This window comes from Dromiciops gliroides, chromosome 2 (assembly GCF_019393635.1).
Source record: "Dromiciops gliroides isolate mDroGli1 chromosome 2, mDroGli1.pri, whole genome shotgun sequence".
NCBI classification, from domain to species: Eukaryota; Metazoa; Chordata; class Mammalia; order Microbiotheria; family Microbiotheriidae; genus Dromiciops; species Dromiciops gliroides.
Genome location: NC_057862.1, coordinates 25197701 through 25214484, shown reverse-complemented (window position 1 = coordinate 25214484; position 16784 = coordinate 25197701). Strand labels below are relative to the sequence as shown.

The 16784-nt window shown below is 51.1% G+C and overlaps 1 protein-coding gene across 2 annotated transcripts; it reads left to right on the top strand.

Moving 5' to 3' along the window:
• The first annotated feature begins 11231 nt into the window (after positions 1–11231).
• Positions 11232–16784, top strand: EGR2 (early growth response 2). 2 transcript variants are annotated; one of them, XM_043985595.1, is made up of 3 exons: positions 11232–11289; positions 12853–12976; positions 14311–16784. In XM_043985595.1, exons 2-3 carry the CDS (start codon positions 12958–12960, stop codon positions 15558–15560), a joined length of 1269 nt encoding a protein of 422 aa, XP_043841530.1. In that variant the 5' UTR covers positions 11232–11289; positions 12853–12957; the 3' UTR covers positions 15561–16784. The 2 variants fall into 2 exon arrangements, with proteins under 2 accessions (XP_043841530.1, XP_043841529.1); XM_043985594.1 differs by lacking the exon at positions 11232–11289 and having other exon boundaries at positions 12444–12976.

Below are 16784 nucleotides of genomic sequence, written 5' to 3'. Positions count from 1 at the left end.
GAATGTTTAATTTTTGTCCTTTTATCCCTAATGGGTAGCGCAGTGCCTGACACATGGCGGTCACTTAATAAAGACAAATTGATTGATTGATTGTGGTAGGGGAGAAGGAGTGGGACAAAGACTAGATGCAGGGGACTTGGGTCTTGGGAGTTAATGGGCGATGCAGGTAAGGTAGCTTTGATCAGCTGAATGGTCTGAAGTGACCTTACTGGCTATCCTTGTTGAGTATGCTTTCCCTGCTATTGCTAAGTAAATCTCCTTTGTTAACTGTTGACTTACAAGTGTCTCATTTTGTCCCAATGTTGACCCTATGCTACCTGGGGACCAGCCTGAGCCAGGTCTCACTCGGAACAATAGACTCCATCGGATTGCTGAAGGGTTCCATGAAACAAAAAGGGTTAAGCAGCCCTGTCCTGAGATGCGGAACATTCCAAAGAAGGAGGATGGAGATCCTTGTTAAACAGGATGAGAAGGGTGTGGAAGAGACTGCAGTGGCCATTGAGCAGAAGTAGATAGACCTCATCTATCTGAGGCAGTGCTTAATAACCCTGTGCCAGGGGAACACATTGACTCTAGAGGAGAGGAGCTGCATCACCACCGAGCAAGGCAGCATTCTGGTGCCAGACTGCTGACCTCTGAACTCTATTAGTCTGAAAAGCTGAGAGGGCTAACATGAAATGGCTGGTCGCCAAAACAATTTTCAGGATAAAAAGAACGATGACAATGACGGTGACAATGATGATGGAGATCCAAGAGGAGGAGGAGGAGGAGAAGAAGAAGAAGAAGAAGAAGAAGAAGAAGAAGAAGAAGAAGAAGAAGAAGAAGAAGAAGAAGAAGAAGAAGAAGAAGAAGAAGAAGAAGAAGAAGAAGTGAAGAATGGCAACTCCTATGGTGAACTGGAAAGTGTTGGAGTCTGGACACAGGCTAGACCCCCTCTCTCTCACAAAATACTCCCAAAGGATTACTCTCTTTGGCCTGTTACTGTACCCATCAATATTTGCTTGGGGTAATCTCCCAATCTAGTTTATGTCTCGTTCTTGCTTACATTTTCAGTAATGTGGGTAATAGGTTCCTTAGGCCAAATCCAATGGCCTTTTCTCATTCCTCCTTCTCTCTGACTTCTCTGCAGCCTTTGACACCTTTTGATCATTCTCCCCTCCTTGATACTCTCTTCTCTCTAGGTTTTCAGAATACTATTCTCTCCTGGCTTTCCTCCTCCCTATCTGACCATTCCTTCTCTGAATCCTTTGCTGGGTCCCCTTCCAGATCACACCCCCTAAATGTAGAGGTCCCTCAAGGCTCTGTCCTGATCCCTCTTCTCTTCTCCCACCATACTACTTCACTTTGTCAGCTCATCAACCCCCACAGATTTAATCACCATCTCTTTGCTGATGATTCTCGGTTCTCTCTTCCTCACCCCAATCTCTTGGCTGACCTCCAATCTCTCATGTCTGACTGCCTTTCAGACATCTCAAAGTGGATGCCCACTGGATACCATATACTCAAGAAGTCCCAAACAGAACTCATTATCTTTTCCCCTAAACTGTCCCCCTTCCCACCCCAATCTTTCCAATTATTGTATAGAGGGTAAACAATTCTGTCGCTCTGGTTCACAACCTAGGAGTCAGACTGGATTCCTCACTCTCTCTCACCCCCCATATCCAAGCTGTTACCAAGGCCTCTTGGTTTCTCCTTTGCATTGTCTCTCCAATTCATCATTTGTCCTCTCCCACCTTTCCATCTTATACCTTGCTCCCAACAGGTACTCCCTGATCCAGTGACACTGGCCTCCTGAACTTTCTTTTCTTTTCTTTCCTTTTTTTTGCAGGGCAATGAGGGTTAAGTGGCTTTCCCAGGGTCACACAGCTAGTTAAGTGTCAAGTGTCTGAGGCCAGATTTGAACTCAGGTCCTTCTGAATCCAGAGCCGGTGCTTTATCCACTGCGCCACCTAGCTTCCCCACCTCCTGAACTTTCCACAAACCAGACACTGTCTCTTTACTTGAGGAACTCTCTCTGGCTGCCCCCATGCCTAAATTGCTTTCTTCCCCCACTCTAACTACTGACCTCCTTGGCTTCCTTTTAAGTCCCAACTAAAATCCTAATTTCTATAGGAAGCCTTCTCCCATCCCTCTTTATTCTAGTGCCTTCTCTCTGTTAGTAATTTATTATTTATCCCGTATATAGCTTGCTTTGTATATGCTTTTATGTTGTCTCCCCCTTTAGATTGTAAGCTCCTTGAAGGCAGGGATTTTTTGCCTCTTTGTTTTTTGTATCCCTAGAGCTTAGCACAGTGACTGGCTTGTTTAGGGGCTCAGTCATATCCAATTCTGTGACCCCATTTGGAGTTTTCTTGGCAAAGCTACTGGAGTGGTTTGCCATTTCCTTCTCCAGCTCATTTGATAGATGAGGAAACTGAGGCAAACAGGGCTAAGTACTTGCCCAGGGTCACACAGCTAGTGATTGTCTGAGACTGAATTTGAACTTATGTCTTCCTGACTTATACTCTATACACTGAGCTGTCTTGTAACTGACACATAGTAGGTGCTTAATATATATTCATGGATTGAGTGATCCTGCGCAAGCCCTCTAAGTAACAATCTTATAAAGTAATAGTGAGCTTTTATCTCACCCATCAGAAAATTCAGAGAATGACAAAGGACTCACAGAACACCATAAACAAATTTTCTTTCTCTCATCTCAATTTTCAACAGGCTTCTAGAGTCCTCCAGACTCAACACAATTTGGCCTTCCCTAAGAAGGCTGCAGAGAGGCACCCCCCTTCCTATTGGAGTGATCTGCCTTAACTCACAGAAGTAGTGGGGAGCAAAGACAAGAACTTGCAGTCCCTTTCCCCTGCTCCCATTTCAGCTTTAGTCCTTTATGAAATACACTTTCTGGCTGAAATCTGTTACCCACCCTTTCCAGATCAGCCCCAGCCGCTGTAGTCCATTTGAAGGGATGTTTCAAATCACTCATCAATTTCTCCATCATGCCAGCCTGGGCTTATCACTAGTCAACAGAATCAAGTTCACTTAATGCACTTGACCTACGACTACTTGAGGAAGATCACTGTTAATGTTGAAGTAGAGCTTCCTAATATAAATGAAGACCTTTGGGGTTGCAAGAATTGGTGCAAAGGTATGCCGATGACTCCTTCCTTTTGTTGAGGAAAGCATACTCAGTCCCATTCTAAGTCTGGGGCTGCCTCAAGAAGGAAAACACTCTTTGGGGTTGTTGAATAGGCACCCCGCCCCCTTTCTATTGGATTTGCTTTATCTTTTCAGTATCTCTTCCCCCTCCTCCCCCACCCCTTGTGATTGTAGGCAATCTGTCTTACCTCCAGGGGACTCAGTTTTCCTATTTATAACATGTCTTTTCCAGTTAAAAAATTCTACTATGTGAACCTGGTTGACCCATTCTCTACAGTATTCCATGTACTTGGCCTTATGAGATCTTTTTTTTTTGTGAGGCAATTGGGGTTAAGTGACTTGCCCGTGGTCACACAGCTAGTAAGTGTTAAGTGTCTGAGGTCGGATTTGAACTCAGGGCCTCCTGAATCCAGGGCCAGTGCTTTATCCACTGTGCCACCTAACTGGCCCGTGAGATCTTAAAAATAAAAGATAAACTGGATTCTCTTATTAACTAGATTTATTGTGGGATCTGTGTCTTGGAATCCTAAAGCAAAAAATTCCGAATAAATAATTTAACACAATTTGCACCATAGCGAAATTTTGTCTTTGAATCAGACATTTAGACCGAATCTGCACCATTCTGATTAATTGCCTGATTAATGAATTATCATACTTCTCTGTATATTTCTTACCTATTTCCAAACACTGGACAGATCTGAATTTGTCTGAATCGATGGAGCTTTTCAGTGATTGACCGGTCATTCTTAGCAGTGGATAAACATGGTTTCTCTCAGCAAGTCAGTGTTTGGACAAAGAAATGGTGTATCTAACACTGAACTTTAGCCAATCTAATTTATCCAATTTGTTTCAGCAAGTGTTAAATTCTTACTTGTGCAATAAGCTACTCAATAAATCTCAGTGGCTCTCTATTTCTTTTTAGGGTCTAATATAAATTCCTATTTGGCATTTAAATCCCATCACAACTTGGTTCCTGTTTACCTTTCCAGTTTTTTGAACATATTGTTATTATCTTACATATTTAATTAAAACATGTAATATATTTAGTTAAATTAATTTTTTACTTTTACAGTTTTTATTTTTACATTGTTTCTATTCACTGTTGTATGCTTGCCCATCTCCCTCTAGAATGCCATCCCTTTTAACATTTGCTTTTTTTTGCAGGGCAATGAGGGCTAAGTGACTTGCCCAGGGTCACACAGCTAGTAAGTGTTAAGTGTCTGAGGTCAGATTTGAACTCAGGTCCTCCTAAATCCAGGGCTGGTGCTTTATCCACTGTGCCACCTAGGTGCCCCCAATGCCATCCCTTTTAACAAAGAATTTTTTAAAAGAAAAAGACAAAGAGAAAAAAATAAGAACAATCACTCAATGCCTCAAAAAGATCTTGTTTATATCCAGTGTTCTATGCTCATGTCCCCTAAGCCTGGTCTTTATCATTTGGCAACATTAAATTTCCGTTGTTCCATGATGGCTGTTCTTCCCGCTACCATTGTCATCGTTATCGTCTGAGCTGTTTACCTGGCTCCACTGACTTCATTCGCATCAGTTTATACAAGTCTTCCCATGATTCTCTGGAGCCATCGTAGTCATAGCACAGTAATATACCATGATTTGTTTAGCGATGCCCACTAGACAAGCATCCACTTTATTTCCAGTTTTTCCTTGTTCAGTGTTTCAGTTGTATCCAACTTCCCATGACCCATCTGAGGTTTTCTTGGCAAAGATATTGGAATGGTTTTTCATTTCCTTGACCAGTTCATTTTATAGATGAGGGAACTGAGGCCAACAGATTTAAGCGACTTGCGCAGGGTCAGACATTAGTGAGTGTCTGAGGCTAGATTTGAACTCAGGCCTTTCTGACTCCAGGCCCAGAGCTCTATGCACTATGGTGCCACCTAGCTGTCCACACTAATGGCTGGGGGAATCAATAAAAGTTTCTGATGGGAAATAGCACCTGAGATGGACCTTGAAGGAAACTAAGTAGTCTAAGAGGCTGAGGGGAGGAGGGATTACATCCCAGGCACAGACTGTGCAAACACAGAAGACAGAATGCACAGTTTGGGAACAAACAATGGGGTGGATTTGACTAGGGCTACACTAGGTAAAGAAAAGCCACATGAATTTATTCAGAAAGATGGAGTCAGACTGGGAAATGGCAACCTAGGGGTTTGCATTCTGTCACAGAGGCAATAGGCATCAAATAAAGAAGTTTACTGCACACCAAAGAAGTTCTAGTGTTTTCTAGCCAGAGGAGCCCTCCTCTTTCAGATGGTAAAAGCCACTTCCTTATGCAAAAAGGAAAAGATAATGCAAAGATTTCACTAAAAATTGTATTTTCGACATGACATATTTTTACAAATGTTCAACCTCTAATTAAATGGGCCAGTGCCTATTGACATGCTGACACGATTTGAAAATCAAGAGGAATAGGTGATCTATTCATAGGATCAATGATCCAGAATGGTGATAGACCTCAGAGGCCACCTAATCTGCATCCCCCACTCTTCCCTTTAAAGATGAGGAAACTGGAGAATAATTAACTGGCCCAAGGTCACACAGATGAGTTTCAGAGACAGGATTCGAATTCAGGGCCTTGGTCTCCAGACCCGGTCTAATTTCATTGCCCTCCCCATTCCAATTTATCTTTTAAAAAATGACAGCACAAAGTAATCAGTAGGTTTGACATGATCTGTGTTTTGTGTGTGTTTTGTGTGTGTGTGTGTGTGTGTTTTCTGGCAAGGTAGAACTTTTACACTTTCTTCATTTTAAATGGGGCACTCTCCACTCTTCCTAAACCTTTTCTGTCATTTCCTGGTTGAGAAACCCCAACTAAAGACTGTTATTTCATTATAGCTGTCAGTGAGATGCAATGCTAATGTCAATAACCGATTCTGCGTGCTCTCTCTCTCTCTCTCTCTCTCTCTCTCTCTCTCTCTCTCTCTCTCTCTCTCTCTCTCTCTCTCTCCTTTTTGCTGAAACCTTGCCAGCATTTCCCCTTTACTCACTAGAATTAGCTGCATGGGTGACAAGGCCTGGAAGATTAAACCATGTAAATGATCGGAGGTTAAGGCAGAGGTGAGGGGGTTATGAGAAGGGGGTTGCTCTGGAAACCACCTGACTTTACTTCTCTACTCCCAAATCAGTGTCTGGGTCAACTCAAGACTAAACTAAAGTTACAATGGCTGTGAACAGACAAGGACCTGGAGATAAGGGGCTCACTAAGGAACTCTGAGAGAAGATCCTTGAATGTATGTCTTCATTCATTCATCAAGCATTTACTTTTTCAGGCCTTGTTTTATGACAGGTATTGGTTACACAAAGATAAAAATGAAAAACAATCTCTTTCTTCGAGAACAAACATTCTAGAGGGTAGTGGGTGGGGTGGGGATTCCATACTTGCAAGGTTAATGTTAAATATACACAAAACAAAAATATACCCGAAAATAGCGGGGTGGGACTGGAATGATCCAGGTAGAGACATCAGGATATTAAGCTAAACACTGGAGGAAGCCAGGAATTGGAAGAGGCAGAGATGTGGAAGGGAAAGGTGGGGCTCTGGTTCTGCCTGCTTCACTTAGGAATATCAGTCAGGTGGGGGGTGGTATTTGCTGCTTTTTTGTTACCTGAAGGTAGGATCCAGCTCTGCAATGAAGCTGCCCACAAGTCTAAAGAATCATCCATTTCACCCTGCAGCCCAGGGAGGGGAGGTACCACATTAGTATGAGGGATACTGTCTTTTCCAGCCAAAAATGGATCTGTGATCTGATCATTGTGATATTCTCTGAAATGGTGCAGGTGACTGCTCCTTCTCCACCCCTGCACTACAGGTACAACTCTTGTCCAATTCTCCCATAAGTGCTGAGGACTTTCCCTGTTCCCTGGCAGCTCAGCAAGGACTACACGAGTCATTCATTGGTTAGTCTGAATCCTTACCACTTGATCAGCGCATCTTTTTTTTTCAATGCTACATTTCCTTGAAGAAATCCTTGACTCTATCTATGTCTTTGAAGTTCCTTGTTTGATAGACTGCCTGCCTGTCTAGCTCCAAAGACAAGTTTCTTGAGAGCAGGGGTTATGATTTCAGGTTTTTGGTCTGTCTCCTCAGAGTCTAGCACATGTCTGGGGCTTAATCAATGCTTGCTAATTGTTTAGTCAAATGTTGCAACCTGTTCAACCTCATCATGTGGCTCTCTGTTGCTGAGTGATATCATTTTCGATTTTCCCAAAGCCATTATGTTGGCCATGATTTGTGGCCACACACCACTGGTACAAAAGGCCAGAGATTGGGTGATAGAACCCCATGTAAATAAAAGTTCAATAAACAAGGCTTTAGGAAACCAAGTGCCAGAGAAGTATCAGGTAAAGGGCACTTCTGAGAATGAGGGATTGGGGGCTGACTGGAGGAACAGAAGAATCCCACACAATGTTGGACACCATCAACATTCAGGCTGTGTACGGGGGTGGCCGGGATGCAGAGTTGGGGTGGGAGAGAGCAATACTTTCTGAGTCCTCTCAACTCAAGAGGAAGAGCTGAAATTGGCAGATGCATTAATTACCTGATACAATCCTGGAGAGTCCAACTATTTTGAGAAGTCCATCCTTAGGGGAGAGAAGCATCTGTTGCATTCTTTAGTTACATTATAAATTCCTTGAATCCATCATGCCTGGACATAGTAGGTGCAAAGGAGATTTAGCGGGATTCTTCATTCGATTCTCTCCTTGGATTCCTTCCCCCACCCCCACCTGCATTCATACGAGGCAGAATGGTAGAATAGAAAGAACCCTGGCTGAGGAGCCAGCAGATCTGGGTTCAAATCCCACCTCAAAGTACTTGGACCTCAGACAATCTCTCTGGGTCTCAGTTTCCTTAAATATAAAACTAGGGGGAGTAGACAGCCTCTGAGAACCCTTGCAGTTCTAGATCTGTGCTCTCCTGTGTGGTCTTCCCTTCTCCTATCTCTGATGAACACAATCCTGCTAACTCTATAACGTCTCTATTTCCTAGTCATTTTTAAACCACACCACAGATGCTCTAGAGTGTGGTCTGTCCTCCTTATTGCCTTCACCACTAGAACCTGGACTTTATCCTGGGGAACCCAAGCTTTGGATAAGTGAATTTTCATTTCAATTTATCCAGCCTGCCCACCCTCCAGGTCACTCCCTTCTAGCTCCCCTTTAAGTATTGTCTTCCCCTATTAGAATGACTCCCCCTCCCCCAATACTTTCCCACCTCTACCTCTAGGACATGGACTTGTTTAGCTTCCTTGTATCTGTAATCCCAGTACATAGTTAGCATTTGATAAGTTTTTTCTTTCATGCATTCATTCGTGGTTCATTTGTTCATCCATCCATCCATCCATCCATCCATTCATTCTACTGACACCTCTGGGAACCCCGAAGACTGCGTTCTTTCAGCAATGAGGGTGCCTATAAGGTCTAAGACTTCACATGCCTGGGCACTTTAAGAGAAAAGGCAAAGCTATGCTTTCCATCAACCAAACCGAGTGATGAAACTGGAGAGGGGCCTTTTCCTGACCTACTGCTTGTGCCAAACTCCCCGGAGGCAGGGATTGCTTGGCACCTTGGTCTCTGCATCCCCGCACCTTCCTTGCAGGGCAGGAATTTGAGAAATGCCTGCTGTGGTCTTGAATGAAGCTATCTTTATTTGGTTAGTCAAAAGACACCCTGACCTCTTTTTACTTTTTCAAAGATGTTTTTTTTTAAACCTCAGCTGGGCTCCTTCCAACAAAGGGTTTGTGGGAGGCCAGACCTGACCACCTTGCCCATATGGCGCCCCGGGGGAACCCTGAAGCACCCAGAGAGCCCACAGGCAGGCACGAGCCCCTACCTCCTGTGCCTTAAGCTGCGCTTTGGAGGGTAGGAGTCGGACCCGGTCTCAGTCCCAGCTCTGTGGCAAAGGGCCCGAAAAGCCTGTGCAGGCTTGAGGCAAACCTTTTCCGGGAACCTGCTCAGACATTGGAAAGGTCAGGATTTCGCCCGCGGAGTCACCTTCATTTCCAATCCGTCCAACCTCTCCCTCCGTGTCCCATCTCACACGGACCCTGTTCTGGGTCGGTGTGGCTGGTCCTTATCTCCTTTCCCAACGCAGCCCTCGGTGGCCTGAGCCCGTGCCTCTCCCCCACCCCCTCCCCTGGCGCACAGCCCCCTCTAAGGTGGGACAGCAGCCTCCCGCATCCTCAGAGGGTCCCTCTAGCAGGGCCTCCATCCCACCGGGGCTGGCGTTCTCACGCGCCCTCCCCTGGGCGCTCGCTCCGCCCGCTCGGGCTCTGACTTCCAGAGCCTAGGGAGGCGGCACCATGCTACCCCCTCCCCGCGGAGCCCCCTCCCGGAGAGGCGGCCGCCCGGGCTTGCAGGCGAGGCCGCCGCCGCCGCGGCGAGCAAGCCGCCCACGTGTGCGCAGAGGAGCGAAGGCCGAGCAGGCGCGGCGACCCGCGCTCGCTGCCCCGGCTGCCTCCTTCTCCTCCCCTGCGGGGGCGTCGGGGTCCGGGGCCCCGGGCGGTAACCCGAGCCCCCCTCATTGTGTGCGCCCGCCCGCATTTGCATAAGCTGCCCAGGGCTCCTTCGTGGGGCTCCCGGCTGGCCATGAGGCTCGGGGTCCCGTCCGGGGCACCGTCGAGCCCGTGGTCAGTCAGGGGACCTTGGCCCAGCCGCTTCCAGCGCACTCAGAGCCGGGCGGCACGTGTGGTGAGTGCTCATTTTCTTTAGGGGACTTTGCAGGGGCTCCGTACGCGCCTTCGGACCCGGGCCGGGGGCCGGGGGCCGGGGAGGTGGGGTGAGGTGGGGTGTGGGGGCCGGGGCCGACGCCCACCTCGAGACCTTCAGTTCTTCCTATCCCAGAGAAAGAGAGCGCGATTTTCTCAGCTCTAAACTTGTCCTAGGCGGGCATCTCCTGCCCTGAAGGGAGAGAGAGAATGGAGCCGGCGCCTCCGCCGGGAGTGGGAGAGCAGCGAGCCCCCCGCCCCCTCTAGGCCCGACGGGGCTCCGAGCCTCCCCAGGCCGCCTCGTGCCTGCGTTGGGGAGCGGGGCGAGTTTGCCCGACTTCGGGCTGCTTGCGGCTCGGAGCGTGCAGGTGAGCCCCGGAGCCGCCTGCAGCGCCGCGCTCCCTCCACGGCGTGGCGCCCGGGTCTCCTGGGTCTCAGCCCTTCGGGGGGTTGCGAAGAGCCGAGAAGCCCGGCACTGGTGGGGGGCACGGCTTCCCACCCGGAATTCAATTGAGGCGAGAGCGGCTTGGGACCTCACCCTCGCTCTCTGGCCTCACACTGCAGAGCCCCAGGAGAGAGGGGACTGGGTGTAGTCGGAGCCGTCTGTCCTTGGGCTCTGACTGGGACAGAGCTAGGAGGGGTCTTGTCTGGAGGGCCCAGCCAGGTGCCACCTACCAGCCTGCTAACTAACGCGGGGGCTCAGGGAGAAGTGGAGGCTGAAGGTTTCCCCCTGCGCTGGGTGGGGCCCTTGGCACTACCCTGGACTTGTGGTCCTGGGACGTCCAGTTTGAGCGCTGGATGGTCCGTCCGCCACAAGGTTGGCCGCCGAAGGCCTCAGTGAAGCGGACTGTGGTGTAGGTCTGAGCCCGGCAGGTCGGCGAGCTTCGGTCCGGGACGCCCCACGCGGCTTGGAGAGAAGGAAAGTCTAGAAAAGGTGCCGACGCTGGACGCTAGCTCGCACGGGGTGGAGAGTGTGGGTGGAGAGCAGTACTCATACAGCCAGAAAAGGGCAACAAGTTGGGAGGGGGGGCTTTTTAAAATTGTTTTTGGAACGAAACAGAAAGGTTTCCATCAGGGTCAGTTTCTGAAGTCTCAAAGGAAACTCGCCGGCTGTAATTGAAGGGGTGAAACCGGAGTTACGAGACGGGTGTGTTATATTATCACCGACTCGCATCCGGGGAGGCTAAACCTGCGGTCGCTGTAGCTCCGGAGGGAGACAGGATTTTTTCCCCTCTGAAAGCGAGTGCGTGCATGTGTGTGAGCGCGCGTGTAAGGGAGTGTGCGTGGGTGGGTGCGCGTGTGTGTGCCTCTGAGTGGGGTTGTGAGGCACAGTCTGCGAAGGGTTTGGATGCGGGTGTTTGGTCGGCCGTCCCGTGTCCTGGGACGTGGGAGCGTGCGCGTCCGGCAGCGGATTGGAGTGAGTGCGGGGGACTAGGCTGGCTTGCGGTGTGGCTGGTGGTTGCCGGGGTGGGGGCGGCAGCGGCGGTTTGGGAGGCCACGTTTGCGAGGAGCAGCTCCGGGAGAGCGCGGGGACCCGAGTTGTCTGACTCCCGGGAGGCTGTGGGCGTGAGGTGTGGGAGTGGGTCGGGAGAGACTGGAGGCGTGAGATTGTGTGTAGTGTGTAGCGGAAGTGTGTGAGTGTGAGTGAGTGTGCTCCCGCGCGCGCGCGCGATGGGGCCGAGTTGCTGTCCAAGCCGCCATCTGGGCATCCACCCCCACGCAGCCGACCGCCCAGATGTCCTGGGCAGGGAGCCCGCTAGCCGCAGCCGCCCAGGGGCTCTCTCCAGAAGGTGGGGCCGCGGCCGCAGCTCGCCCCGGCCCCCGCAGTCCAGCGGGGCGCGGCCTCCCTGCTCCCGCACCCCGCGGTGCCCCCAATACCTAAACCCACCAGGAGAGCCCGGTTCCATTTTCGGCCCGGCTAAAATAGCGCAGACGTGGCCCCGAGGCCGCGGCGCAGCCTCTCCGGCAGCGCGCCCCGGCCCCGCCGTGCCCCGGGGGAGCGCACGGGGGCAGGTAAGGCTAGGTGCACGGTCCCCGCCGGGGCCGGCACTTTGCGGTTTCGCGCGGCCCAGAAAGTGAGTAGGGGTTGGCCCGGCAGCCGCGTCTCGGCGGCGCTCGGTTTCTTTCCGAAGTTTAATTTTCCGGAATGGCTCCCAAACAAGGGGCGGGGGCGGGGCGGCTGCCGCCGGATCCTCGCCTTTTTTGGAAAGGCCCAGGGAACCGGAATTCCTCCCGGCTGGCTCTGGGGAGGCCGGGGAGCGCAGGCAGGCCGGCCCACCCTCCCCGCCCCCGGGCCAGAGGAGGGGGGCGCGCAGTATCCGCCGCCCCCCTAGGCTGCCCCCCGGACCCCCTCCAAGCCCTCAGAGCCCTCCCGGGCCCCGCATCGGCCCGCGGAGCCGGGGACGCCCGGGAGACCGAGCGAAGCTCGTATGCAAATAAGCCATGTGACTGCAAAGCCGACTTGCCCGTCCCTGTTCCTCAGTCCATATATGGGCAGCGACGTCACGGGCATTCAAGGCCTGCCCATAAATACTTAGAGCCACACTTTCCGTCTAACTGAGCGAGCTGCAGTTGATTAATAGCTCTGCAAGGGGACCCACTGACTGTTATAACAACACCACACCGGCAACTCCTGGGCTCTCAGCAGCGGGGACACAGACAGACGGGCAGGCAGGCGGGCAGGACAGGCAGGCAGGACAGTGAGTGGCCAACATCTCTCTTTCAGTTGGAGCAAAGAGACAAACAAAAACTTGCTGGCTGGTTTTTATTGGGATTTTGGATTTTTTTGGAAGGGGTGTTGTTTTAAGAGTAGGGGGGAAAAGACCGACGGAGGAACCCGGGGCTACCCCGTCACCAAAACGGCTTCTTTGGCAATCCAGGTAGCAAGGGAGTTGGGTCTCCAGGTTGTGAGTTGGAGCAAATGATGACCGCCAAGGCCGTAGACAAAATCCCAGTAACTCTCAGTGGCTTTGTGCACCAGCTGTCTGACAACATCTACCCCGTGGAGGACATCGCTGCCGCTGCAGCCACCTCGGTGTCTATCTTTCCTAATGCCCCCGGCGACCTAGGAGGACCCTTTGACCAGATGAACGGGGTGACAGGAGGTAAGGAAGGTGTCTTAATCCTTTCCGGCTCTGCCCCCGGGGAGCAGCGTGCTTCGGTGGTAGTAGATGGAGGGGCTGGGAGTCTGTGTGTGGGTGGGTGGAAGTGGTTGTACGGGGGGACAGAGTTGATTTGGGGGACGTTTAAAATAGGTAGAGGCTTCTATGGAGGAGCCTGGGTGGGTGTATCTGCTAGCTGGGAAGCCTGTTCCCAGCGCTCTTGGTGAATGGGGTGCCTTGATTTAGGAGGAGAGATGTACGGTTAGACTAGCTAATAGCTAACACCTACGGAGGGCTTGCCGAGTGCCCGACACAGCGCTGAGCTTTTACAATCATTATAGTATTCTTCCCCCCCCCCCCCTTTCAGCGGGACCTGGAGCTCTGGGAGTCGGGATGCAAGTCCTAGACAGAGGACTGGAGGCGTTTTCAGCTTCCCGGACCATCCCCCTACTCAATCGCCTTACCCACCACTCCGGGTATCCCCTCCCCTGGGGCAGAGACAGAATGATGTGGAATTTAGGGGTCGGAGGAAACCGGGGAGGAGAGCCCCAGAGAGGAAGAGAATACAAGCTATTCAGCCTTGGGGAAGAAGGAGCGGGCGGAGGAATCAGGCCGAGCTGCCGGGAGGTTCCTTTGCCTTCAGGGATCCTTCACCACCGGCTGCGCTGTGGCCGGTGAATTAGTGAGATTGTGGCTTTGGGGAGACAGACGTGGAGGTGTAAGGGGAGGAGGCGGAGGGAAGAGCGGGGTTAGCGATGGGCTGGTTTCCCAGGCGATGAGAGGAAACCCAAGCGGCTGTTCCAGCACCTGGAATTTCTTTTCACCTCCTCAAGTGCCTGTGGGGCAAGGTCAGCGGTGCTGGGGAGGAGGAGGGGGAGAGGGAGACAGGGAGAAACCTGTAGCACTTCTCTTCCCGCGGTGCCCCAGCTCCCTCCCTTACTCATCGGCTGCTCTTCAGTGGGAGAGGGAGGGATGAGGCAAAGGAGACATGCTGGGAGGGAGCCCGAGTCCTTGGAGCTGGGAAAATACCTAAGGCTCCTCTCCCCTTTGCCCCAGCCGGCCCCCCCTCTCTGGCAGCTTCCCCTCTGGGCAGTGTTGGGCAGGAAGACCCAACTGTGTGTCCCACAAGGGAAGGAGAAGGGGAGAAAGTTTTTGGCAGATCAGGGATGTTTGTGATTGTGATTGGGGTTTGGAGAGGAAGTGGGAGCAGAGCCTCCCTTCATCTTCCTGTGTCCCCAGGATGGTGTCAGAGGGACTGGGGTGTGTGAGGATGAGCCTGATTTCCTTTGGGCCCCCAGATCAGTATCCCCATCTTTGCTCTCCTTTCCTGGTTACAGATGGCATGATCAACATTGACATGACTGGAGAAAAGAGGTCCCTGGATCTGCCCTATCCCAGCTTTGCTCCTGTCTCTGCCCCTCGGAACCAGACCTTCACTTACATGGGAAAGTTCTCCATCGACCCCCAGTACCCTGGTGCCAGCTGCTACCCAGAAGGCATCATCAACATCGTGAGTGCAGGAATTCTGCAGGGGGTGACGGCCCCAACCTCTACCACAGCCTCCTCCAGTGCCTCTTCTGCCTCTCCCAACCCACTGGCTGGGGGGCCTCTGGGTGTGTGCACCATGTCCCAGACACAGTCTGACCTTGACCACCTCTACTCACCTCCACCTCCTCCTCCGTACTCAGGCTGCACGGGAGACCTTTACCAGGATCCCTCAGCTTTCTTGCCTTCAGCCACGACTTCCACTGCCTCTTCTGCCCTTGCCTACCCACCACCCCCTTCCTATCCCTCTCCCAAGCCTGCCACAGACCCAGGCCTCTTCCCCATGATCCCTGACTACCCAGGCTTCTTTCCACCTCAATGCCAGCGGGACCTTCACGGGGCAGGTGGCCCAGACCGCAAGCCTTTCTCCTGCCCTCTGGATTCTCTGAGGGTGCCACCACCCCTCACTCCACTCTCCACTATCCGTAACTTTACTCTGGGAGGGCCCAGTGCTGGGGCAGCTGGACCTGGGGGCAGTAGTGGCAGTGAGGGTGGTCCCAGGCTCTCTGGCAGTGCCGCAGCCGCCGCTGCCTACAATCCACACCACTTGCCCCTTCGGCCTATACTTCGCCCACGAAAGTACCCGAACCGGCCTAGCAAGACTCCAGTTCACGAACGCCCGTACCCATGCCCGGCCGAGGGCTGTGACCGGCGCTTCTCCAGGAGTGATGAGTTGACTAGGCACATCCGAATCCACACCGGGCATAAGCCCTTCCAGTGTCGGATCTGTATGCGGAACTTTAGCCGAAGTGACCACCTCACCACCCACATCCGCACCCACACTGGCGAGAAGCCCTTTGCCTGTGACTACTGTGGCCGAAAGTTTGCCCGCAGTGATGAACGCAAACGACACACCAAGATCCATCTCCGGCAGAAGGAGAGGAAGAGCAGTGCACCTTCATCCTCAGGGCCAGGGACCTCTTCTACTTCCTCCTGCCCAGGGGGGACCCAATCCGGGGGAGCCTTGTGCGGCAGCGGTGGCAGCAGCGCTCTGGGAGGGGGTCCTCTCACCTCTTGCGCCTCTCGGACCCGGACACCTTGAGTAGAGACTCTTGACCTGACCAGCTCCTGAGGGTCCGTGAGGCCCTTTTCCAATCTGAGCTTCACCAACACTACCACTGGCTCCTCACCCCTCCCTTCAAAGCTGGAAGGGTCTGGGGGGTGGGGATCCCATCACTGCTCCTCCCTTTAAGCTGAGAAACAGGACCTGCCTGAAACTGGGCTCATTTTGGTCTCTCTCAGCTGAGGTGACTCTGACCAAAAGGGTACAGGAAAGGCTCCCTGCTGGCCTGCAAGAAGCTGGGGTTCCCTTGGACTGGAGGTTCACTCCCTGCCCCCCACCCCTTACCCACTTTTGCTTTGATGTATCCATGACAGCATCTTAACTCTAGGCATCGGAGTTGATCTGGGACCCCATTAAAATAGGTCGGGAGATGCTGATGCCTTAGAGAATCGGGGGTCAGCCCAAAGACCCAAACTGACGTGCACTTTATCTAACTCGGTGGCTGCTTTAGGGGAAGTTGTAGAGTGAACCAAGCACAGACTCAATGGAATTCTGGGAGCCTTGGACCAGTGAACAGAGCTCATCCAGTGTCAGCCGTTAAAGCAATATGTAAACTAACATAGAGAACAGAAGTGCAATCTGATGAGATAGACTTGGCAACTGATGCTTTTTCAGTAGTTGGAAATTGTAAATAGCTATTTTTTCAGTGTATATTCACTCAGATATTAGTGTATTTTTTTTTAATGTGCACTGTTCTACAAGATCTGGACTTTGGGGAAAGAAAAAGGAAAGCATTTATGACCTATTGAAACAAGAAGATTCAGAGAATAACTTATTTAAAGGGAGATGTATATATATATTCTCTGAAACTAGGATGCATGCGATTGTGTTGATGTGTCCTCGGTGCCTTGTGTGATGTAGACAATGTTGCAGTGTCTGCATGTAAATGGGTTGCCTTATTGATTACTAAAAAAAAATCACTCCCTGGTTTTAGTATGCCTGTACATTTCTGCCTATTAATATTTGGATTTTTTTTTAGAAACTATATTTTTGTACGCTGTTTTGTGACTTTAAAGTGTTACTTTTGGAGTAAAATGTCAAATATGGATGTAAATAACATTAGGAGAGCTGACTCCTTTGGTTATGAGCTCTCTATTGCTGTGGAGTTATAAATTGTTTATCACCATAATGCACAGCCACTAACTGGAATTCAGATAATGGATGGTTTGTGATCCTAGTGTAAATAAATACTTTTCAACAATA